Genomic DNA, 26119 nt, shown 5'->3' with positions numbered 1-26119 from the left:
AGCCCAGATGCAGGGGAAGCAGACCTCGTGACAACAGACCCAGGGAATGCAGAGATCTAAGCAATGGAGTTCTTCCTCTACAAAGTGTTAAGCCACCCCCTTATGGTAAGAACTCGCAGTGACTTTATACCTCCACCCCTTACCTCTGCCCACCTGCTTGTGCCCCTAGGAGGAAAATTCCCCCATGCAAACTGGGTCTCATCACCAACAACCGATGGGTCCTCAAAATAGTGTCCCAGGGATACATGGGTCCTCAAAATAGTGTCCCAGGGATACAAACTTTATTTCCACACTCCCAACCACAAGTGTTCCCAGATTTTCTCCAAGCCGGTGGGCAGAGGCCAAAAAGGTAAGTCCTTTTCCCTGCTCTCCATGAGGGCAATACATGTTCCTGCAGACAGGTAGGCAAAGGTTTATTCCAGACTCTTCCTAGTACCCAGAAAAGAGGTATCTACACATTCCAGTTGAGGAATTTTGCAGGAAATATCTAGGTTTCGGGGCAGGATCTATGCACTTTCAGTTCTCTGCACTTCCTTTGGCTTATCCACTGCTCCCAGATTTTCACTAAATGCCTTGCTACTGCCATGGCTTTTTGCAGGCAAAGAAATATTCAAATTTACCCCTTAGACAATTGCCTGATTCAGGCAGACAGTCAGGAAAAGCTGTTGCAGCACCGACCTCCCTGGGGTACACCAATGAAAAGAAATCAAAACTAGTACCCGCACTTGTATTCGTGGGAGCAAGCCTGGACACAGCATCCCAGATGGCATTCCTTATTCCAGAAAAACAAGCCTACCTGACGGGCTACTTCTCTCCGCTAGCCACCAGAACCCAGTTATCCACAAGGAAAATCCTGCAGGCTGTAGGGTTCATGGCCTCCTGCATTCTACTCATTCCATATGCCAGACTGCATATGAGGAAACTACAAAAGTACCTAAAAAGCCTTTGGTGTCAACACTCCCTGGAAACTCGTACCAATAATACCCTGTCTAATTTTTTTTGGTGGGCAGCAGCATGCAACCACAACAAGGGACTTCCCTTCTCACAACCCCATGCTGCCCAGACCATCACCACAGATCCAGACTACGCCTGGGTTGCACACCTGGACGGCAGGTGCATTGAGGGCCATTGGACCCCAAATCAATAAATTTGTATATCAAATCAACAATCGGGGGAGCTTGCTCGCCATGACCCTTTGGCGCACAGCCTCAGCCATGCAACTACACCTACTAGCACAATATCTCCCAGTATCACTAAAGTCTCTGGCAGACAACTTGAGCAGAAACCTGCTAAACCCACACGAGTGGCAGCTACACCACAGACCCTTCACCCTTGTAACCCAGAAATGGGGCACCCTGAAGATGGATCTTTGCCTCCACTCCAATCAGCTCAGCAAATTCTGCACCAGGGAACCTCGCAGCAAGGCCTGGAAAATGGATGCTCTAACCTTCTAGTGGGTAAATCTGTTTATGCATTCCCCCCCATCACTCATTTCAAGGGTACTGCTCAAAATAAGGGAGGAAAAACAGAGGGCAGCCCTGATTGCCCCAGACTAGCCACACCAGCACTGGTGTACCCATTGCTGCACATGCCTACACATGACCCACCCAGAAGAATGGAGAATTCTTGCATCCCCAATTGCAGACCCTCAGCCTGGCTTATTCCCTGACCTGTCCTCAAACTGCCAACCTAAGCAAACAAGTTCTAGATGTGATGTGCGAGGCCTGACGCCCCAGCACTAGAAAATCCTGTGCTGACAAGTGGAAAAGGTTTTGCACCTGGATCCAGGCTAAGGGAGCTGAAGCAGCACAGCCCCCCCCCCCTACCTTGCATCCTGGATTACCTAGCAGACCTACTACACAGGGGTCTGTCCTATTAAAATTAATGCCTCTGCCATCTCTGCTCATTTCAGCACAGAGCCACCTCTCTCCTCACACCCTCAGTCCCTAGTAGGGGCTAACAAGGCCACCCAGAGGAGCTCCAAACCCAGCTTGGGACCTTAACTTTGCGTTGGAAAAGCCCCCCCCCTTGAACCTGCAGCAGAGTTAAAATTCCTCTTGGAAAAACAGCTTTGCATCTAGCAGTCACTTCAGCTAGAAGTTTCAGAGCTACAAGCACTCAAGGCTGTAGAGCCCTTCATCATTCCATGCTGACAGGGTCTCCCTCAGAACTAACCCCTCCATGCCTAAAGTGTTTAGTGTGGCTCTCAACCAATCCATTCATTTGCCCACCTTTTTCCCCTAACCCACAAAACAAGGGGGAAAGAATTCTGCACTCTAGATGTGCATAGACAGCTCAGCTTCTATCTGGGTCGGACCAAATCCTTTAGAAAAACTGACCAATTGCTAGTCAGCTTTGCAAGGCCATATCCAAACCTCATAAATAGCACACTTCATCCATTTCTGCTACAAACAGCATGGGAAACCACCCCCAAAGGTGGTTGGGACACATTCCACCAGGGCAACTCCACTTCTGCAGCTTTTCTCAGGGGGCCCACCAGGGACATCTGGAAGCTGAAACGTGGTATTCTGTTCATACCTTCAAGCATTACCACCTGCCTATCTTCAAATCCAGGGCAGGGTGTGCCACAGTGATCTTGCAGGGGCACCCTAGCCAGCCCCCAGGCTTCTTGACTGCTTCTGGCCTTTTTATTCGGCTTTGGGAATCGGCTCAAGTGTGACCAACAGTCAAACACTAACGTAGCTGTGTACACTTAACATGCATGTAGATGTTTGAGAGTATTCACTGTTGCAGTCCTGGTCCCCCCCATCCCCCTCATCTCTGTTCCTTTCTCCTTGCAGAGAATTTGGTATTTACTTTCTATTGGTTGTCTTCCACCATAACCTAGATTCCTATTTGGGGGCTCCTGACAGTTTGGGCAAGAAACTGATGGCGTCAGCTGCCATTTTTTTTATACTACTGCAGTCAGTCCTAGTGACTGCAACCAGAGAAATATTAAGCCTCTGGTATTTGGGCCAACTGAGGGCTACCCCTGGCAGGATAAGTGTGGTGACTGCAACAGTGAATAACACTCTAACATCTACATTTATAAGTGTACACAACTGTACTTTTTGTTTTGATATGATTTTAGGGCTTAATTTAGCATGAAATTTTGTAACAAGACTGGTTGTCTATTGGGCCTTCATTATTTGAGTAATCAGAATAAAATTTTGTTTTCCAGACATTGGAACGCTCTTACCTGCTCAAGATTAATGGGAAAGGTAAGTACTATTAGTTTCTATATGTATAACAGAGTTTTGAGTTTAAGCTAGTCAACACTGCTTTATGGCTCTTGATTTTTGTAGTATACACAGTATAATTGTGGATCTGAAAGTGGGTGTCTGTTTCGGGTGCATTGCACTGATGTTCTTCATGTTTCACTGTTGCAGTCATAACTGTAGGGTACTCCTGCCGGCAGGCAGCCCGAGGTTGGCCAGAGTATCAGTCTGGGTCCGGCATCGGCTGTTTCAACCAGAACCCTGATGTCAGAGCGCATGGGTATAAAACTGACAGCCGACGCCATCTTCTCCAGTCTTTCTTGCCGTGCGGTGCAAAGCAGTTCGCTAGTTTGGCGTTTTCAAGACAACATGGTGTGATTGTCGTCGGTCCGAAGTTTTCTACTTTTCTCAAAGCTAAGTACCCCGTTGGGGAAACTTTTTTCTTGCTCCTCCGATGTCAGAAAAAGTTAATTGTGTATCGTGTGGAAAACAAATACCTCATAAAGATTTCCACTCTTACTGTCTACCTTGCTTAGGCCCTGACCACGACGTTTCTTGTCTGTTCTGTGCCAGGTTTAATTCTCACACTATCAAGCGCAGGTACGATTGGGCCTTGAATTACTTCGGTAGACTAATTATAGAATGTCGTCAGATACTTTACCGACTACTGGATTACAGAAGAAGCGCAAAGACAAGGACAGGCCTCCGAGGTCCAAACAGGATACTTTGCAGCCGGAGCCAGCTTCGGGTTCGGCGGTAGTCAGTGAGGCGCTTTTGCAGCCCCTGTCTGCCACTTCAGAACCGATGGCAGACACGGACTCACATGGTGAGCCAACTAGGCCTAGTAATTTGTCTGCTGCAGGACCTTCGGACGTCACTCCTTCAGATGGGTCTGGAACTGCTGTGCAGGTACCGGCTACTGAGGGGGTCTTCAGGCCTTCACACATTACTATTTCCACAATTTCCACAAAGACCAAAGCTAAGAGACTCCTGTTAAACCCAGACTTTCTGCTCAAGCTTCTTCGGATTCAACTCCTAGGACTCGGAAGCAATTACTTCGGATGGCTGAGGATTTATTAACTATGATTAGGGGCTCTCACCCTCCTCCTGACAAAAGGCCTAGACAGGATATCCCTTATGATTCCTCTGATCAGGCTTCTGTATCTTCTGTCTGTTCCTCTGATCAGGATTACTCTTTTCCTCCATATGAGGATTCAGATGCAGAGGACTCTGTTCCCTCTGCCTCTACCCCTGAAGATTTCTCTTTTTGGGAAACCTTGCTTGAGATGAGGGAGCATTTTCATTGGTAAGGTCAGGATTATTCTGCTTCCAAAAAGACTTGGGGAATTTCTTCTCCCTCAGCACAGGCCTTTAGCTATTCCTCCTGTACTTGACATTGTGGATGATGCCTTCTCTGAAGCTAACTTGAATCCGGATTCCATGCCGCCTGCTCCTTCTAAGCCTGATAGATTTTACAGGGTCCCTGATTCCCATCAATTCTTATTAAAGAACCCTTCTACTGATCCTGAAACCATTTTGCAGGGTTCCAAGGCTGCTAAGGCCGCCTCCTCTAAGAATCCTATCCCCTCTGAAAAGGATTCTCGTGCCTTTGACTGGTGGGGCAAAAAGGTTTATACTTCAGCTACCCTTTCTATTAGAGCTTTAAATTGCCAGTTTCACATCAACAGTTTCTTTTATCTATTTTAAAACAAAGGATTTCTTCCTTTCCTGCATGTGCTGAGGACAAGGAATTACAGAATGTGTTGCATGCTACTGAACAAGTTAGCAAACAGTTTGCATTGTGGTTTTGATGCCTTAGAGGCTTCTTGCAGGGCAGCTGCCTCTGGTACTGTTATCAGGAGACCTGCTTGGCTTCGTGAGCAGAATTTACCTGAACAAGTTAAGGCAAAATTGCTAGATGCCCCTGTTCAGCATGATGTCTTATTTGGGTCTAAGGCTGAGGAGGTTATTAAAAAGATGGAAGAAAAAGCCAAGTCTATGCAGACTGTAAAAGATTTCTTGCAAGTACAGCCTCGAAGATTTTCCAGAAATTGGCCCACCAAAAATTGGTCTTTTCCCTCCTCTGACAGGCCTCAAAGGGGAAGATATAGACGCTCCAGAGGTCGGGCTCAGGCCTCTTACAGATCTAGACAGTGGACTGCTTCACCTAGAAGGGGAGAAGACGGATCTCAAACGCATTGAAAGAAGACTCAATGACTCCCTCTGTTGGGCTTCAGGTCCTCATTCCCTGGATGCCCCTCTCGGAGGAAAACTTTCTCTTACCAAAATTGGACTCTCATTACCCAGGACAAATGGGTGTTAGACGTGATTTTGAAAGGTTACAGATTCCACTTTCACACTCTGCCAAGGCCTTCCGGCTGGCCAGATCTGCCAAAACATCAATGGACAGAGGCCTTTAAATCAAGTGGATGCTTTATTGGCCTTAAGAGCCATAGAACCTGTTCCACCTCTAGAGGTGGGGAAAGGTTTTTACTCAAGATTTTTTCTGGTCCCAAGAAAACAAAACTCCTGGAGACCTATTCTGGACCTCTCAATATTTAACACTTTTTTGGAAATTCCAAAATTCAAGATGCTTACACTTCAACTTCTTCCAATGCTCTCTCAAGATGCTTGGATGGTGACATTGGACTTAAGAGGCTTACTTACACATCCCCATAAGGCAACATTGCAGAAAGTACCTCAGATTCAAGGCAGGCTCGAGACACTTCCAATTCTCTGTACTGCCATTTGGCTTGTCTACTGCGGCCCAGAGTTTTTACCAAATGCCTGGCTCCAGTAGTGGCTTACTGCAGACTTCAGGGGATTCAGATTTACCCCCATCTGGACGACTGTTTAATTCAGGCAGACAGCAAAGACCTTCTACTTCAACACCTACATTTTGTTCAACGTCTTCTACTACTGGGATTCTCAGTGAACACAAGTCACATTTGATTCCTTCTCAACGAATGACCTTCTTGGGAGCTCTTTTGGACACAAGTTTACAGAAGGCCTTTCTCACTCCAGAAAAACAGTTACAGCTGGCTTCAGTCTTCAAGACCTTGGCAGCATTTGCTCAGCTCACTGCAAGGAAATTCCTGCAGGCTCTGGGCTACATGGCCTCTTGCATCCTGTTGATTCCAAATGTGAGGCTTCACATGAGGAAACTTCAATGGTACCTAAAGTGTATGGTCTCAACATTGCCACAGTCTGGATACAATGATTCCACTGATTCCCTGCCTCCAGAAGGAATTCCTTTGGTGGTCCAGGGCGTGTGTTTTGAACGAAGGCAAGCCCTTTCATCTGCAACTTACTCAGATCATAACCGCGGACACCTCTTATGCATGGGGAGCTCATTTTCTAGACAAATGCCAACAGGGTTCTTGGACAAACACCTTCTGTGGCACATCAACTTGAAAGAAATGTTAGCAGTCCAAAATGCTCTTCTAGCCTTCCAGACTCTTTTGAAGCCAGGACCTCTGCTAATTCGAACAGACAATACCACAGTCATGTGGTACATAAACAAGCAAGGGGGCTCTCACTCTTACCCCCCTTTGCAGACTTGCCATGATCTTATGGGATACAGCCCTAAATTTGAATTTGGATCTTCAGGCACAATTCATTCCAGGAAAACAAAATCTCTTAGCAGACAGCTTAAGCAGAAACATTTTGGATCCTCACGAATGGATGTTGGACCCCAACTTATTCAGCAAGATAACTGCAGTTTGGGGCTGTCCTCGGATCTGTTTGCATCCCATCTCAACCATCAGTTGCCTCTCTTTTGCACCAGGTCCTTCCACAAGACAGCTTGGAAAGTGGATGCCCTGTCCTTCAGCTGGAGGAATCTTTTGGGATATGCCTTCCCTCCTCTTCTGCCTCTGGTATTGCTAAAGATAAAGCTAGACAAACCCAGACTGATCATTTTGATGGCTCCAAAATTGGCCTCGTCAGTTTTGGTACCCTACTCTACTGCACCTTTCCTCTGCCCCTCCTTGGAGTCTTCCTCTGACCCATTCTCTACTGTCCCAGCATCAGGGTCAGGTACTTCACTCTCAAATCAAGACTGTCTAGCAGCTTGGCTCGTCAAAGGCAACCGATTCCTTCTCTTCCTAAACAAGTTTTGGATGTTCTTTTGGAAGCTAGGCGTCCTAGTACAAGGAAATCATATGCTTCTAAATGGAAAAGATTTTGTATTTGGATGCAGGATCGTGGCTCTGATCCTTTACTACCTGATATCTCATCTATTTTACTTTATCTCAGACCTTTTGATTAAAGGTCTTTCATTTTCTTCCATTAAAATTCATGTTCTGCTATTTCAACACCTCAGTTGTGATCCTCCCATTTTTTCCCACCAGTTGGTCAGACAATTTCTGAGAGGAGCTAAGAATTTAAAACCACCTAGAACTCCTCCTGTCCCTCCTTGGGATCTCAACTGTCTTGGAAAAGCTTTTGCCCTCCTTTTGAGCCTGCTGCTTCTGCGGACATTAAGTTCTCGTCCTGGAAGACTGCTATCTTGCTGGCCTTGACTTCTGCCAGAAGGGTGTCTGAGTTACAAGCCCTCATGGCCGTGGAACCATACCTCATTTTCCATCAGGACAGAGTTTCCTTGAGGACCAGTCCTACGTTTATGCCTAAGGTTGTTTCTAGAGTGGCTCTAAATCGGACCATTCACCTTCCTACCTTTTTTCCAAAACCCCAAAATAGGGGGGAAAGGATTTTGCATTCATTGGACGTACACAGGCAACTATGTTTTTACCTGGACAAAACTAAGTTTCAGAAAATCGGATCAATTGCTTATTTCTTTTGCTTCCAGTTCTCTTGGTAAAGCCATTTCTAAGCAAGCTATTTCCAAATGGATTGCTCATGGAATAAGATATTGTTATATGGAAAACAGATTCCAGGTACTGTCAGGACTCATTCTACTAGAGCAGCTGCCACTTCAGCAGCCTCTCTCTCAGGAGTTTCTACCAAGGACATTCTGGAGGCTGCCACTTGGAGTTCTGTGCATACTTTTTTCCCAAGCACTATAACCTCCCTTTGTACTCTAAGTCTAGGGCAGGCTTTGCCTCTGCTGTTTAGCAGGGTCTTCTAGCTGCTCCTACATAACCTCCTCCCGTATTCTCAGCTTTGGGATTCTACCCTACAGTTACGACTGCAACAGTGAAACACGAACATAGTACAGTTGTGTATACCTACCATAAATGTAGATGTTAGTGTCTTCACTGTTGCAGTTGGTGTTTCCCTCCCTCCAGACCCCTCTTGTTTCAATTTGCTTACCGTGTTCCTTTTCCACTACCTTTCTGGTGTATTTGTGTTTCCCTTGGGACACCTTTTGGTTTTATGGGGGCTTCTGACATCAGGGGCAAGAAAGGCTGGGGAAGATGGCGTCGGCTGTCAGTTTTATACCCATGCGCTCTGACGTCAGGGTTCTGGCTGAAACAGCCGACGCCGGACCCAGACTTTGATATTCTGGCCGACCTTGGGCTGCCTGCGGGCAGGAGTACCCTACAGTTATGACTGCAACAGTGAAGACACTAACATCTACATTTATGGTAGGTATACACAACTGTACTTTCAGTAGTCTGTAAGTATGCACTTATTTCCTAGATTTTCAAATTGTTTTACAATTTTAACAAGGAAGATGTGATTACCTTAACGCTGAACTGTCTTTGCCAAACTGAGTAAATCGTGTCATTTCCAGTTTGTGTAGACTGGGCAATGCTTAATTAGGAAGTTACTTTTAGTGGACATGTTTAAAATGCTTTTAAACCACATGAACCTGATTGAATCCCGTGTATTTCAAGTATGCAACAGCTAGTCAAGGTCAGCTTTCTTGCAATCTGTGTGAATAATGCAAATTTAGCATTCAGAATTCAGTTTCAAGCTTTTGTTTACCTTAAATTTGGGGTTCTGCCTGCAATTGCAGACTCTCGTTCTAACATCAGGAAGTTGATGGTAACAAGGGGTCAGATGGCATCATGCCTTGGTGCATTTGTAGGGTGAACACAGTATTAATCAGTCTAGCAACTTGCTTCCAGCAACTCTAAGTATACCTCACAGGGTGGTGGCCTTTAAAATTGTGAAAATACTACCACAAACAAAATATATTTGGGACCCATGTGAGCTGTTAAGACTACCCCTTTTAGCATGTTAAGAGGTGAGCACTCCATTATACTATACTGTACATCAGTTGTATAGTACAACTCTCTGTATGGGGATGTTTCTCCAAACTGACTCCAAAGGCTCAATCCCGGGCCTGAAGTCCTTTGAGCTACTAAAAGGCTGGAAGTTCACTTTAATCAGTGTTGTAGACTTGAGGGGAGATTAGTCCCTGCTTTTTGACCCAGTTGCCCTGACCTTTATCTAAGTCTAGTATCTTCATTATCCGAAAACTAAACCCTAGACTGACAGGTTTATTAATCCAGAATTTCCCTAACCTTGGGAACAAACTTGCCCTGCATGTTGAGCAGTGACTTTTTTTTCCAGTGGCTTGGTAACTACATTTCTTGATTCCCCTTCAGGAAAAGGAAAGGTGCAGCATATTGAGGGTATTGTGTGGTGAAGACTTGACTGTAGTGGTGCTGAAGCTTCTCAAGCAGAACTGTTAAAATCGCATCCTACAGCCAGTATGAGACCTCACAGTATGTGGATGATTGTCTGCGTTGGGCAAGGTTTACTTAGAGGATTTAGCTGTTGAACAAAACCACTCATCTGCTTCATTCAAGTGTCTGCTCATGTGCTGCAATGGGATTGGCTTAGGTCACTAGGAACCACCCTCAGAAGTGTGAAAGTCGCTGAAAATATTTCAGAGGAAATGCATGAGAGCCTGAATTTAATAGCAGATTCCCAGTTAAAGGAAACAATGGGTTCAGAAATGAATGTATTTCATAGCTATGAAAACAGAATTGCAGCAGATAAAGAAAAGGCCTTCTATAGTTATGTAAAGAATCTCGACTGCAACACTCAGATTTGCTCTGAGCCACTGCACAATGGTACCTCTGATACTGAACTAACATTCTGCCAGTATTAGCTGATGGTTTCACTGCCAGCTTTACCCCCCCAAGAGACCAGTCACAATACCAGTAGATTGCTAGGCACCCAGTATTACTGCTGCACAGGTTAAAACAGCACTGTCCAAGGCCAAGAATACAACTTCTATGAGACATGACAATATCCCTTGCTGTGTTCTACATGACCTACAGAGTAAACTGGCACCACCTGTGTAAAATTTAAATTGTTATTATGGTGCTGCTTACTGTGATGGATTTGAAGTCTTGCTGGCTTGATTCTGCTGAAATCAAAGTCTGGTTATAGTTGCATTCAGTCTGTTGCATACAGAAACTTGCAGAATATGCACTAAGAATATACTTTGCAGCACCAAACTCAGAGCAGTAACAACTTTTTTATAACCAACCGCACGGACTAACGTTGCAGCATCAGCTACTGTTCTACTTTACTTCTCATAGTACAGATGTGAGAGAACATTTACCTCTGGACTAATGTCCCTACCAATACCTCTAACATAACTGGATTTAATACAGACTTTAGTTAAGCACACACCCTCTTGGTTTTGGAAAGATACTGCCTTGATGCAATTGCTGACGCATCTGTTTTTGTGCAAATGCTGATAAGTGCAGAAAAGCATTTTTTTAAGGAAATGATAAACTTTCTTAAACCATTTTTAAGCTTTCTTTGAAGCCTATTTTTCAAGGAAACTCCTTGTGGATAGACATGTCCTGTTCATTCTTTAAAGAAAGCAGATTAGTTTTTTCCGATATCCTGTTTTTTTAACGTTCTTGCAAAGTCTGAAAGTCTGCTTTCTTGGTGTGTAATACACTCCTAAGGAAGTTCCTTAATGTTTTTAAGCCACAGTCATTTAGTATGGATTCTAATCACATATTTCTTAACTTTCTACGTTTTAAGCTTCATCTTATTCCTTATGTTGCATATTTGTAGCAAAGTTACTTTCAACCTTGGTATATTGAGCACACACTAGCACTGTGCCCTGTTCAATCACAGCCTCACCTCAGGCTTTGTCCCTACCGAATGGCACAGTTAGTCATCCTCTCCACAAAGGAGGAGAGACTACAGACACTGGGGAACTGTTGCCCAATTAGCCTGACTAGTGTGATGCAAAGCTATGGAACTCCTCATGGACCTAATAAACAAGGATATAGAGAATCTGCAAACTCTGGATCCTACACAGTTTGGTTTTGTGAAGGGTAGATCATGCCTGGTCAGCTTTGTCACCAGAGCTGTGGATGAAGGCAGGGTGGTTCATACAGCCTACCTTTATCTGGCCAAGGCCTTTGATACCATTCCCCACTCGGGGAATCTTGGAAAAACTTACTAAGCTAAGCATCAACCCCTATATCACTAGGTGGGTTGCAAAACTGGCTCCCAGCTAGAACCCAGTGTGAAGGTAGCTGACTCAGACTGGCGATTAGTCACTAGTGGAGTCCCACAGGGTTTGGACCTGGGTCCCTCCTATTTGATATCTACTTCTCTGAAGTCCAGGCCAACACTAAAGGACCCTGGCTGACAAGTTTGCAGACTATTGCAAGTTGGGAGCTATTAACTCCCTGGGTGATAACATCATACAGAAAGGCCTTGGACACTGTCAGAATTGTGACCTTAAGCTCAATGCCAAAAAAAGCAGTCCTCCCCTTTGGGGAAAAACCCAGTTCCCATATATTCCCACATCGATGGTAGTCCACTGAACACAGAAGGCATTAAGACATCTGGGAACACAAGGTGACTGCAAACCCCTCTACCACCGCATCTGGTACATCTTATTAACTAAGGGTTTTGCATCTAGGAAGAGGTCCATCTCCCTCTACTCTTCCCTCATTTGGACAATCATTGCATACAATGTCTCATTTGACATGCAAGTCACTAAATGCCTGCAACAACTGGAGAGGTTGCAAAAGTACCTTGCAAGCATATCCTAGGCCTTAAAACATTTGTTCTACATGGACAGACTAAAAAAAATCCAGCTATCCGGTCTATCGCCTACTTAGAGGTTTGTGCTTTACTTGCAAAGCCATGTGTGACCCAGCTCTGTTAGGAATGCTACATCTAAAGAAATCCCAAACCCTACTCATCGACCTCAACCTCATTACCACAATAAACAGAACTTGCTGGAGGGACAGGTTCATAACCCAGAGACTGCCCATGCTATGGAATAAACTTCCCATACATGTCAACCAAGAGCACCTCATTGGCCCTATTAGAGATCTTGTGTGTATGGGAAATAAAAAAAATTTCACCCCAAGGATCGCTCTGTGGCTTACCTTGACAGAGGCACTGGGAACTAAGGTCGGGTGGCACGATGCCATAGTAATCCTATGGGCCAGGCTTGTAAAGGCTCCAGGGTCATTAAACCTAGTACAAAACTATGAACCTAGGAAGTTGCAGCTCCTGTCCTAGGTGTAGGGCTTTGCAGAGGAGTCTGCAGCACTCCAACATTGTTCCAGTCAGCTTTAGGGACTTGCAGCTAAAGCTCACTTTTGCTTGAGTGAATAGGAGGGTGTTGTCCATTCTGTAGCCTGAGAGGGTATTCCCACAGATGGGGATGTTCTTCGTTTTTCACTGTTGCAGTCATTACATTTAGGGTAATCTGCTGGCAGGTTGCCTAGTCAGCCTGAATATCAAGTCTTGGGTCCTGCATCAGTTGCTGTGTCTTCTTCCATGACATCAGATCGGGGGGGGGGGTATAAAACATGTAGCAGACACCATTTTACTCTGTTTTTCTTGCCGTGCAGTGCTTGAAGCAGAAGCAGTTAAGTGCCAGTTGGCAGACTCCTGAAATTTTCACATTCTAGTTTCAGAACCAAAGTCTTCAATTAAAGCCAAGTACCCCATTGGGAAAACTTTCTTGCTCCTTACCGATGTCTGTAAGTTAATTGCATTACTTGTGGGAAGCAAATACCTCAAGGATTTTCATTTGTACTGTATTCCTTGCCTAGCCCCAGATCATAACGTGCCTTGTCAGTTTTGTGCTAGATTTAACCAACTCACTAAGCGTCTGTTTTTGCTTCAAAATATTTTGGATCCAGATTTAATTACCCTGAAATGTTGTCTTGATGGCAATCTGACTACCGGATTTCACAAAAAACGCAAAGAAAGACAGACCGAGGTCCAAAGCTGACTACGAAGCTTCTCCTAAGCCAGTCGCCGGTACTCAGTGTGGCACTTTCGCAGCCCCTGATGCCTGCTACTTTTGAGTCGCAGGCCTCTACTGAGACCCATGAGGAGTCTGGTATGCTGATAGTTTCTCAGAGTATTGAACCCGTGGATGGGTCCAGAGCCGCTGAGCAGGCACTGGCTTCTGAGGGTGTTTTCAGGCCTCAACATTTTTATCTAAAACTGCCAGCCTAAAAAGACGCATGAGCCATGTGCTCTGGTCCCTATGCTTAAACAGATCAAAATGTCTGAGGACTTAATTACCTTGATCAGGGGTTCCCAACCCCCCCCCCCCTGCTAAAAGGCCTAGGCAAGACTGATTATGAATCTTCAGATCAGTTTTATTTCTGTTCTTCTGATCAGGAATATTCTATACCACCCTGAGGATTCAGATGCAGAAGAAGCCATCCCATCTGAATCTCCTGAGGATTATTCTTTTGGAGAAACCTTGCATACTTAAGTGAACATGTTCATTGGGAGTCAGGATTTCTCTGAATCGGAGGCTTAATGATTTCCTTCCTCAGCATAGGCCTTTGGCTATACCTCCTGTATTAGACATTGATGTGTTTTTGGAATCTAGCATGGCTCCCGATTCCCTACCTCAGGCTCCTAGTAAGCCAGACGGATATTACAGGGTTCTTGACTCCCACACACTTCTATTAAAAAAAATCCTGCTGCTGATCCTGACTCTCACAGGGGCCCAAAGGTGTAAAGGCCTCTACAGCCAAAAATCCTACCCCCTTTGATTCCAGGGTGCTGGATAGATGGGGAAAGATTTATACGTCTGCAACCTTGGCAATTGGGTCCTTAAACTGCCAGTTTCATATACTTTAAATATCAACAGCATGTTATGGGCCTATTGAAACAGAAAATGATTTCTGATTGTGTGGAAAATGAAGAATTACAGGAATTATTGCATGCAGCAGAACCGGTTGGAAAGCGTACTCTGCAATGTGGTTTTGATTCCTTGCAGGCCTCTTGAAGGGCCACAGTTACTAGAGCTGTGATTAGAAGGTATGCCTGGTTCAAGGAGCAATTATCTGCCTGATCATGTTAAAGCTAAATTGTTGGATGCTCTTTTACAACAGGACAGTCTCTTTGGTAATAAGACAAGAGGTTTTAAAGAAAATGGAAGACCAAGCTAAATCTATGCAAACTGTAAAGTATTTCTTACAAGTTTAGCCTCCCAGGTTCAGTAGGCACTGACCTACTAAAAATTTGTCCTTTCCTGCGTCAAACAGCCTCTCGAGGCAAATCCAGGTGCTCAAAAGGCTCTAGATACCAATCACAGGGTTCTTGCAGGTCAAAGCAATGGGGTGCCTCCACCTCCAAATCTGGAGGAAACAAAAGTGCAACCCTACAGTAAGAAGTCTCAATGACTTCCTTCTACCATCACCAAGCACTTGTCTTTTGGCAGCCCCCTTGGGGGGGGGGAATTAGCACTTCATGCTCAAAATTGGCAGTTAATTACCCAGGACAAGTGGGTATTAAAAATACTCTCCCAGTTCCAAACTGTTGGCCATATCTGCCACAATCAATGGGCAGAGGCTCAAACAAGTTACATCCCTCATGAATGAGGGCTATTCAGCCAGTACCAGAACAGGAAAGGACAAGGTTTTTATTCAAGGCAGTTCCTGATGCCCAGAAAAGACAATGCCTGGCATCCAGTACTGGACATCAATTTTGAACACATTCCTGGACATTCCAAAATTCTGACTTTACAACAGCTACTGCTATGCTGGGCAAGAACGCTTGGTTAGTGACTAGACTTGAGGCATACTTGCATATCCCAATAAGGGAATCGTGCAGAAGATACCTCCGCTTCAAGGCAGGTTTTATGCATTACCAATTCTCTGCACTGCCCTTTGGCTTATCTACTGCACCCAGGGTCTTTACAAAGTGCCTGGCACCAGTAACTGCATTTTGCAGACGAAGCATACAAATTTATCCTTACTTGGACAACTGTCAAGCAGAAAACAAGGACATTCTTCAACATCTGGCACATGTAAAAAGGCCTCTAACATGCCTAGGGTACACAAACTAAAAAATCACAACTGGTACCCTCAACAATTACTTTCCTGGGTGCAAGCTTGAATAAAACTGCCCATATGGCTTCAATTGCACCAGACAAAGGCAACTGACTATATACTTCAGATGGCAACAAAAGTTATCTGCAAGACTAATTCTGCAGGCTTTGGGCTTCATGGCATCCTACTAATTCCATATGCAAGACTGCATATAACGAAACTTCAGTGGTACCTAAAATGTGTTTGGACTCAACATTGCCACAGCCTGGAAACTGATTACTCATTCCCTGCCTGGAAACGGATTACTCTCGTTCCCTGCCTGCAACAGGAGTTTCGATGGTGGGAAAAGGCTTGTCACCAAAACAAGGGACGGCCATTATCATTAGCCCCAGCCAGGCAAACACTAACAGATGCATCAGATTATGCCTGGGGGGGCCCATATGGCAGGAAGATGCATTCAGGGCACATGGACCTCAAACCAAATGCATCTACATATCAATCGGATGCTAGCAGTTCAAAATGCCCCGACAGCCTTCAAGGACCTACTTCATCCAGGACAACTACTGATAGACGACACCGGTCATGTGGTATATAACAGGGGAGCACTCATTCTTACCCTCTTTGCAGACTAGCCATGGCATTGTGGAACACAGCTTTGACTTACCAAGTACATCTTCAAGCTCAATTCCTGCCAGGAAAACTAACACTCTGGCAGACCTAAGCAGAAATGCTATGGACCTGCACCAGTGGAAACTATCCACAATTCTTCAGCATGGTAGCACAGAAATGGAGCCCAGACATAGGTCTGTTTGCTTCTCCCCAAAATTATCAACTGGACAAATTCTGCATAAGGACTTATCACAGACAAGCATGGAAAGTGGACACCCTATCCTTCACAGACAAGCATGGAAAGTGGACACCCTATCCTTCAGTTGGACAAACCCATCAGTCTATGCCTTCCCCCACTGCCTCTTCTCTCCAAGGTCTTACTGGAAGTCGGACAGGAAAAAACAAAAATGATCCTGATTGCTCCAGACTGCCCTCGCCAGCACTGGTACCAAATTCTAAGGAATGTCTCAACTCTCTCCTTGGTACTTGCCTCAAATACCTCCTCTACTGTCTCAACAGAACAATCAAATTCTGCACACTCTGCTCCAAACTCTGAACCTTGCAGCATGGCTGATCATTTTAATTCAAACAATTCAAACAAAACCTCTCAGTAAATCTGTGATGTCATTTTGGAAGCCAGAAGGCCTAGTACTAAAAAATCTTATGCTGATAAATGGAAATTCTGTGCTTGGAACCAAGCACAAGGAACTGACACAGCAAAACCAAATATCCCTCCGATTTTACAATACTTGACTGAGATGCTTAACAAGGGCCTAGATTTTTTTCAATAAAAATCCATGCCTCTGCCATCTCTGCTCATTACAACATGGAGCCCTCCCCTCTTTTCTCATCCTCCTTAAGACTGTATTTTAGAGGGGCCAAAAATTTAAGGCTTCCAAGATCACCAACTCCTGCAAGGGACCTCAGTTTTGTGCTGGAAAAACTCACCCTGCCTAATTTTGAACCAGCCGCTTTGAAAACAGCTTTCCTCTTGGCAATCACTTCAGCAAGAAGGGTTTCAGAGATACAGGCCCTCATGGCTGTGGAGCCTTTTATTACATTTTACCCAGGCAGGGTGTTCCTCAGGACCAATCCTTTATGCCTAAGGTGGTATCCAGTGTGGCTCTTAACCAAACAATTCACCTGCCAACATTTACCCAAATCCGCAGAACAAGGGGCAGCGGATTCTGCATTCATTGGACGTACACAGACTAGGATTCTACTTAAACAGGACAAAATCTCAGTCTGTCCAACTACTGGTGGCATTTGCTTCAGGATCAAGCAGACTTGAGTGGATAAGCCACTGCATTAGTTTCTGCTACTTGCACCATGGTAAACCTGTACCCAAGGGAATCTGGTCACATTCCACCAGGGCTGCCTCTACCTCAACAGCCTTTCTGAGGAGTTCCAACCAAAGACATTCTAGAAGCTGCTACTTGGAGCTCTGTTCATAGCTTCACAAAGCATTATCATTTGCCTCTCCAAATCCAGGGCAGGCTTTACCACTGCAGTTCTGCAGGGCCTCATAGCCACTCCTAATGCTGTTTAGTTCTATCCCCCCATCCATAGCTTTGGGATTCTACCCAAATGTAATGACTGCAACAGTGACACTAAACATGGTACAGTTGTGTACACTAAACAAATGTATGTTAGTGTATTCATTGTTGCAGTCTGGGTTACCCACCCGCCATCCCCCTTTTCCATAACTTTCCTTCACTATTTTCTGCCACCTTTGTGGTGTATTTGCTTTTAGATTAAGGTAAAGTTTGTTACCAAGTGCATTTACATATAGTGCTGTTTTTTATATAAATATTTTTGCTCCCCATTTGGGGGGCACCTGACCTCTGGGGCAAGAAACTGAATAAAATAGCATCTGCTGCATGTTTTATACCCCTGACTACCTGATGTCATGGAAGAGGAGACTGCAACCGACGCAGGATGCAAGACTTTGATATTCAGGCTGACCTGAGGGCAACCTGCCAGCAGATTACCCTAAATGTAAAGACTGTAACAGTGAGTACACAACATCTGCATTTATGGCAAGTGTACACAACTGTACTTTCTAGTGCCAAAGGAAATTCTTGGGACAATTTCTGGCGCACCTATTTATGATGCCCAAACTTAACATTTGAAGTTTGGATGAATAGGGATGTGATAAGCATCTAGCAGAGGTAACAGGTTATCGCTTTGTCTGGATAACATCAGTTTTTACCTTGCTCTTTGAACTATACACTGCAGCAGGAATGTTCAAAAACTGTTTGCTCCAGTTGTAGCTCTTTGTTGGCTACACTATATCCACAGTTAGTGTGAGTGGGGGTGGATGAATCTCTGGATCTTGCATCTTATGGCTTCCTTTTTTTTTTTTCCCCCATACCACTGGCAGTACATGAGAGCTGACATTTTTAATGGTTCTAGTACCATCACCTTTTTTTTTTTTCTTTTTCCCCAAATTAAAGTGCTGGGGTTTGTTTGGAGATGGTGTATCCATGTATCCATAAATCCAGGTTTTCATTTCTCTTTTCCAAAGCAGTCGCTTCTGACTACTTGGAGCCACTTCAGGAAGGAGGAAAGTGTAGGGTGAAGACGGAACAGATGCAAGAACATAAATGCTTAAGATACATCTTCATAGTAATCGCACTCCACAGGCATCCTACAACCAGAGCAAAATTGTCAGCTAATCTGTTAAGGACAGGCATTCCCTAATGAATGGAAACTAGATCGGGGGCTATCCAAAATTTGATCCATCTATGGGAAGTTCCTGTAGAACTCGTCAGAGTGGAGGCCCTGTAGAACTCGTCAGAGTGGAGGCAACTGGGCAAGATTCTGTTCCAGGACTCCATGGAAGAAGGCCTGAATAGTTGTGCATTTTTCCCTTGGACAAGAATGTATGGGCAAGGGCAATTTCTGCAAGTTGCTTCAGACTGGCTTTACTCAAGAACAGAGGAGTTTGATGTATATACCCTGACCAGTTGACTGTATGGATGATGGGGTCTTAATTCCTTTTAAGCGCCTGTTTACGGAGGGTGTGCAGCAGATACTAATGGAGGCAAAGCCTTCTACTAGAAAATCTTGGCAAATGGTAAAGGTTTTCTAGTTGATAACAACTCATTCGGGGCCAGTTCTGTTTTAGCATATTGGCAGCCTCTCAAGTAAACTGGCCCCTCACCTCTTAGGATTTTTTTTTAGAGAAGTTAACCTGGCTGACTACTGTGTAACATGGAAAAAGTTTGGTCTGACCTCTGCAAGCATGAGTTAAAAGTGCTTATGGTGAGTTATCGGTTTGGAGACTTGTAGTATCAGACTTTTTCAGTATTGATATACTCCATTCCCAATGTCCACTGAACTATGGTACTATTTTGACCAAGCCAAAACCTTCATGATCTGAAAGAGGTTACAGGCCCGGTCTGTACTGACTTCAAAGTGGCTGTCTAAGTGATTACTATGATGGAACATGGTACAGTTGTGTAGTGAGATTTCATAGATGTTTCACTGCAGTAGTCTCCCTCTTAGTTTTGGTGCCAGGGTGTGGTTGGCTGCTATTTGTTACTAACATCCTTTTCAGGGCTCAGCCTCCCTCTATTGGTAGGAAAAGTGAAGAGCTTGATGCCCAAACTTGCCTTATAGTTGGCACTGCTCAAGCTGACTAACAGTTTGGCATGTAGAAGGTGTCGACACTTTGAAGCTGGTTATTCTCTTCAGGATGTAACCCATATAGCTAAGGCTACTGCAGCAGTTATCATTCAGACATCTGGTACTGCAGGTTTAGGACTTAACTGAAGTTTGATTGCTGAGGGACTTAATCCCATGATCCTTTTTTGTTTGGAAAATTTGGGGTTAGTGATGCAGCTCAGTGGGTATTGTACTCATAACTGGCCTGATCAATGCAAATTGCAAGCAAGTTATTGCCTTCATTCCTTTGGTAATTTACTGGGCTGGAGAAGTATTTTCTATCTTGTACATGATCAAGAGCAGCAGTTAGCCAGAGGCCTTGGCTGTCCTGAGATGTAAATGCCAAGACCAAGCCCTGTCACTTTCATACTTTGAGGTACCTGCAACTTGCGCTGGGAGTCTAGTCTTTCATCCAGTTTGCTATTCATCTTGCCACACTTGGGAGTCTTGTTGCTTTTAGGTTCTGTTTGATTCCTAGGGTGGGAATTGCTTCCAGCCTTAGCTGGACATGAAGTGCCATGTGCACTGCGTGGTTGGTCTATAACCTACACGTTTTTCTAATTAACCAGATTAGCCAAAATCTGCCCTCTTAGAAGCTGTTAAACTTTTGTTCCATTGCTTTGCAGATGGTTTTGATGGCTGTCTAGGGTGACATTACATTTAGTGGTGGTATCCCTGCAGTGCCACTCTACCAGCAGTAAAGCTTGTGTAAAAGATTTAACTGAATCTACCATGTAGACCTTTGCAGGGGGGGGGGGTTGCACTAAAGAGTATTGCTAATGTCAGATGGGTGTCATGGAAGAGCAGTCTCACTTACACTTTGTAAACTAACTTTTAGAACATTAACTTTTTTGAAATGCATTCAAGACTGAAATTCAATACCAAGCATAAATGCCAATGGGTCAGAATAGGTGGTGTTTAGAATTAAATATCCTGTAAGCAATGGAAGGCATCTTCTAACATGGGTAAAGGGTTTGTAAGTACTTCAAAAGGCCAGGCCAAGTTTTATGGGCTCTTTAGGTAGGCCTGATAGTATGCAATACTTTTGAAGCTTTCGTATAGTTTACTAGTGGACAACCAGAGTGGTTCCTGAATTTTGCTAGGTATTCTGCAATTTTCTAAACGTGTAGAAGTTCTTTAGGGAGTTTGCTGCTCCATTTTAAGGTCAGAGGGAGTGCACCAGTTCATGATATTTTGTCAGGTGAGAAAGTAATGTTTGTAGATCTTGTTTTGATGGAACTTTGGCGGCTTATGGAAAAGGAAGTACATGGTCCATCACTAGGGAAGGGGTGGTGTCAGTGCCAGAGGTGGTGGTCTTTATCTGGTCAAATATGGTATTGACTATTTAGACCATCTCCTGCTTTGAGCGTTTAGCTTCAGCTCCAACCTTCATTCTCAGTACTTAATCGACAGGGGGCAGCTAGTTCTATAGATGTGCTGCAGCATAAGCTTCTAAGCGTCTTCAGATTTTTTTGCTCGACTGGCAAAAGCATGCCAGTAAACAGTAAAGCTCAAATGGCTTGAATTTCTTCAGTATTTTCCTTTTTGGGCATTTAACACCCATGGCAAGGGAAGTGCTTGCAGGCATGCTTTATAGACTTCATATTAAAAAGAAACTCTAATCTAGCAGAGAGCATCTTAAGTTACACAACTGAGGTAAAATAGGATTGATGTTTCCAATTTGGGTGAGCCTTTTCAGTTTTTTTCTAATCTGCTCTAATGTAGTATCTAGCTTTTTAACGCCGTTTTGATGTGTTCATAGCTAATGCAAGTTGTGGCCACATGCACATTATCTTTAGTGAAAGCTATAGAGGGACTAATGCAGATTACACTTGTTGCGTAGTACTGACAAACAATGTTTTTATTTGCAAGTATGCTGTCCCTGTATGATGCAGTCTCTAAATGTTTGTCATGAGAAGCAGAGATTCTAAGGCTTTACTTTTGTTCTGGAAGAAAACTAAATGTTATACTGCTACATTTTAAGCATGTAACACAGCTAAGTCCTTTTTTTCTTTATTTTTTTCTTCAATAGTTGCTGAGCGTCCACAGCATATGTTGATGAGGGTGTCTGTTGGAATCCACAAGAATGACATAGATGCTGCTATTGAAACTTACAATCTTTTGTCTGAGAGGTGGTTCACTCATGCCTCTCCTACTTTGTTTAATGCTGGGACAAACAGACCTCAGCTGTCCAGGTAAAGAAGTGTGAATAGCTTCACTTTATAGCGAGTCACTGGAGAATATACAGTACAGCATACTAACAATGGAATTCAAATTCTACTTTTTAAATGTAGATTCTGTAAGCTTGCCCTGAAAGCAGATACTGTGCTGTCTTGTGAGAATAGTTTCCATTTGTTTGCTTAGTTTGAATTTCGATCCTTGTGGAAATTCAGTGTAATCACTGTTTAAACTCCTTGTGACTTGCTATCTTATTCCGATGAGACCAACCTTTTGTATTGCAACATTCCTAAGAGTTTGGTCGCTACAAACTGTAGCTCTGTTTTAAATGCAGCCTCTTAATTTCTGCAAATGGCTTTAATAACCATCAAACGGACCCTACTAACTTGAGACATTGGCTGTGCTTTGCTTTAAGTTGATACACCCCCACTCTACATTACATGGCTTTATCCCATTTTCCCTATCTACTTGGATGTAGTTCAGTGCCCATAAACATTCAGTTATTCCTTGGCATGTAATGAAAGTACCACCTACTGGTTACACTTTCTGAATTTCTGGGGGTTGCATTTTTTAGCTTCAGCAAGTCCTTCCTCATAACTACACTCTGAAATCATAAATACACAGTTAAACTTTTAAATGTTGAGTGTTGTAGAGAATCCTGTTCATCAACAGTACATAACTTGGTGTTTCCTTTAATGTTCTCTTGAATTACACCATGATACAGAGCATTTAAAATGATTTGCCAGGTCTGTCCATTGCTGCATCAGTGACTGAGCTGGATCTGCATGTGATTAGGTGGTTTGCCAAGTTGCTGGCTGCTGCTTAATGTTTCTACAGTAGGGGCTGTCTTTTTCAGTGACCAAGTCACTATTCTAATACAGCAAGCTTGGAGAAGTTTTGTTCGTTCCAGCCTTATTTACAGCTTTAGCCCTGTTGTGCAGTGTCTTTACGAAACATTGGTCAAACTCTTACACTTCCATCACGTAAACAGTGAATTGCTCAGTGATGCTAAGCAGCAGCTGCTCCAACATTTGAACTGTTTAAACCTATAAATTGATGCACATAAGCTAAATTCCAACAAAGCTATTTATTTTTTGCTGCAAAAGTAATCTTAAGTACAGTGTTTCCACACCTAGAGCTGCTTGGCTTCACTTCTGCAGGGTGTGTTAAATCTTAAGACCTGACTTAGATGTTTTGTATGCTTCTCTCCATGCCCCAATATTACTGTGGTGTGGGTTTAGTGGATTAAAAATTGATACCATCAAAAGATTTCATGTGAATGGAGAACGTAAGTAGAACCCTAGAAACTGCTCCCCTGCTTTTCTTGGCTGGATAAGAATGGTCTTTCATTCTCCTTGTGAATAACTATTCATTATCTGTGTTCTGTCTAAAGTGGTGCTTGCTAGCATCATGGGGTAAACTGAGCTCTATGGATCCTCCAAGAACATTAATCTGTTTTAATTCTAAGCACCAAATTTATCTCTATCAAGGAGACAAGTGCAGATATGTTTTTTGTGAAACGTGTTTCCTTGCTCGAGGGCAGTTCTTTTTTTTTGTATATAAAAAGTAGTTATGTGAGAGACAACTACAGGTGTGCAGAAAGGAGATGTGAATCAAAGTTGGAATTTTCTGTCTTGTAGTTGGTATGGGAGCCCTTTAACTATCTTTCTGTGTAGCTAGTGTATGTACTTGAATGTTTTTCCTGAACTAATTAAGGGGAAATGAGGCTGGAAAATTCCAGTTTGAAGTTCTCCTTTTGGGCATGTCTTCAGTAACTTTTGACGTGAATTTTAAGCATCAAGCTAGAGTCAGATTGTTTGCTTAAGCAGATTTTTCCTCTCCAGAATCGCAGCTTTATCTTTCTTTTGCAAGAGAACTTTATCCTTTTTTCAAGCACTGAGTTTCTACTGTATTGAGCAGCTGTATAAGTAGATTTGGCTGCTATGAAATATGGTAGATAATTTTTTTTTATTGCCTCAAGATTTTTGAACCAAGATCTACTTGGGTAGTGGAGTGATGGAATGATTTCAGACACTAGATGTAACTTAAGCCTGTCATGAGCCAAGTGGACACACATTTTAGGATTATAGTAAATGTGTACAGTAACATGCATCCTTCATATTTGTTCTACATTAAAGAAATGTAGCTGCACTATGCGCACACCCATCTACAGTTTTAAGGGAAGCATTGTTCAGGGAAACTAGTAATGAGACCATTTATTTCTTTAAATCACTGATGAGCTTACTGCTGAAATGAGCCTCAGTACTTGTGGTTCCACTCGTGCATCTAAAGCTTGCTACTGTGATGGTTCACTACTTGGATTGGAACACTGGCAAACAAGCTGAGTAAAGGTTGCCTCCTTTGGGGGGAAAAAACAACAAAACAATGCAAGCTACTGTTGGCGACTCATTTACTTCACTAACCTGATGTCGGATGCTCTCACCCACCTCTCCTCTGCCACCCATATTGCTGATCTTTCTGGTTCACTGCTGTGGTCACTGCAGGGGTCTGCCAGTCTGACAGTGGCAGACATTGTTCCACCATGGGCAGGCTCCTATCGCTTACCTAGCTGGTATGTAGGTAAATGCCTGCCACACTCTATCCTGTGTACAGACTAGCTGCAAGACTAGACTCAATCTGTTCAGACGTGACAACTTCATAAGGTTTGATTTTTTTATAGAAAGATGGTTTATGAACAGACTTGGGGAAACAAGCTACCTGATGTGGAGGCATGTAAACCTATATGAATATCTAGAATTGAGTATTTGACACTGGTATTAGTGTCAAATCCAGTCTTCTGTCAGTACATTTTGTAGGCTCCAGAGTTGGAACCATGCTGGTGACCAGTACCTGCTGGGGTTGGAGTTGAAACTGCCCTCCAAGCTAGAGGCTGTTAACTGCAGATTTGCAACACGGGGGGTGAGGCAGATGTCTATCAACAGTTCTTGGAGATGATCTTAAACTAGGCTGGAAGCATTTGTCAAAGTACTTTGCCTAGTACTTATGGCCTTACCTGTCTGAGGTAATTTCAAGCCTAGCTAAACCTAGACTCAAGGAAGGTAAGACTAGATGGACCAAGAGAATTTGAGGTGGTTTACCTTTAAGGCAAGGGTGCTGCTATACAGCATGACTTGGAAGCTTGCTCAGAGGTGTACATTGGAATATGAATCTTTATGCTAATGTCTTATCTACAGATTTAGCCCCTTTAACAGCATTTGTACTTTTATATGTACTTCATATCACTGTTGCAGTATTTTTTCCAATGTGCATTCCATGCCTAGGCCAGCCTGATGTCAGGCCATATACCACAGCCTTTAGGTCATAATTACTGTACTTGCTTTGTGCACTATGTAGAGCATGAAGTTCATGTCTGGGCATGCCATCCTCAGAACTTCTCTGCCCATCCAAATGTTATCTTCATATATCTATCTGAATGCTCGTTTCTGGTTACCAAACAGATTTCAGATGGTCATGAACAGCGTTCTGTTTAGGCATGTCCCACTCATGTCTTGAGATTTGTCAAGCTTTCATTCCTAAGACATTGTGTAGTCCCCTTTTCTCCCTTTCAATTTAGACAAACTACGATTTGGCTAAAGATACTATGGAGGAATTGTTCAGGCCAATCAAAGACTAAGCTGTTGGATTCTTTTGACTTGCTTCCACTGGATGTCTCTCTCCCAGCGAAGGCTCAAGAAGGTTGTCCAGTTTCCTTTTCAGATTACTGTCCTGCTTTGGAAGCCGGCATGGATCAGATTCCATGCACAGCCATGGAGGCCTTGACAAAGTCCAATTCTGAATGTGCAGGGTGAACTTCGGCTGATTACTGAAGGGCCTAGGGGTGTTAATTCAATATTGGTGAGAAGAGGTTCACTACCATTAGTGTCGGGTTGGTGCCTCCTAAATTGTTTTAAGGCTGATGTACCACTCACTGTGCGTAGTCTTCAGCTTTTTTACCTCCTAAGAATACCCAGAATGGCAACTTCACTGAAGGTCTGTAATGCTCTTATGGCTCTGAAGTCTCCATGTGATTTTTGATGTCCTTCAAGGATGCATCTGCAGTCGTAACATATGGGTTGTCCTGCCTCAGGCAGCCCTTCGGTCGGCCGGATTCCAAAGTCTGGGTCTGGCCTCGGCTGATGTCCCACTTTCCCTGACGTCAGTGTCTGGGGTATAAAAGCATCAGCCGACGCCATTTCCTCAGTCTTTCTTGCTGCGCGGTGCCCGAAGCAGAAGCTA

The 26119-nt window shown here is 43.8% G+C and overlaps 1 protein-coding gene across 1 annotated transcript in view; it reads left to right on the top strand.

Moving 5' to 3' along the window:
- RRM1 (ribonucleotide reductase catalytic subunit M1) overlaps nucleotides 1–26119 on the top strand; it is an 848556-nt gene that overhangs the window by 110985 nt on the left and 711452 nt on the right. The window contains exons 6-7 of the mRNA XM_044073038.1: nucleotides 3182–3221; nucleotides 21738–21900. Of these exons, the coding sequence (XP_043928973.1) occupies nucleotides 3182–3221; nucleotides 21738–21900 (203 nt within the window). The remainder of the gene's footprint in view (nucleotides 1–3181; nucleotides 3222–21737; nucleotides 21901–26119) is intronic.

Source organism: Protopterus annectens, chromosome 5.part1 (assembly GCF_019279795.1).
Source record: "Protopterus annectens isolate FY-2018-M chromosome 5.part1, PAN1.0, whole genome shotgun sequence".
NCBI classification, from domain to species: domain Eukaryota; kingdom Metazoa; phylum Chordata; order Ceratodontiformes; family Protopteridae; genus Protopterus; species Protopterus annectens.
This window is presented reverse-complemented; position numbering and strand designations above follow the sequence as displayed.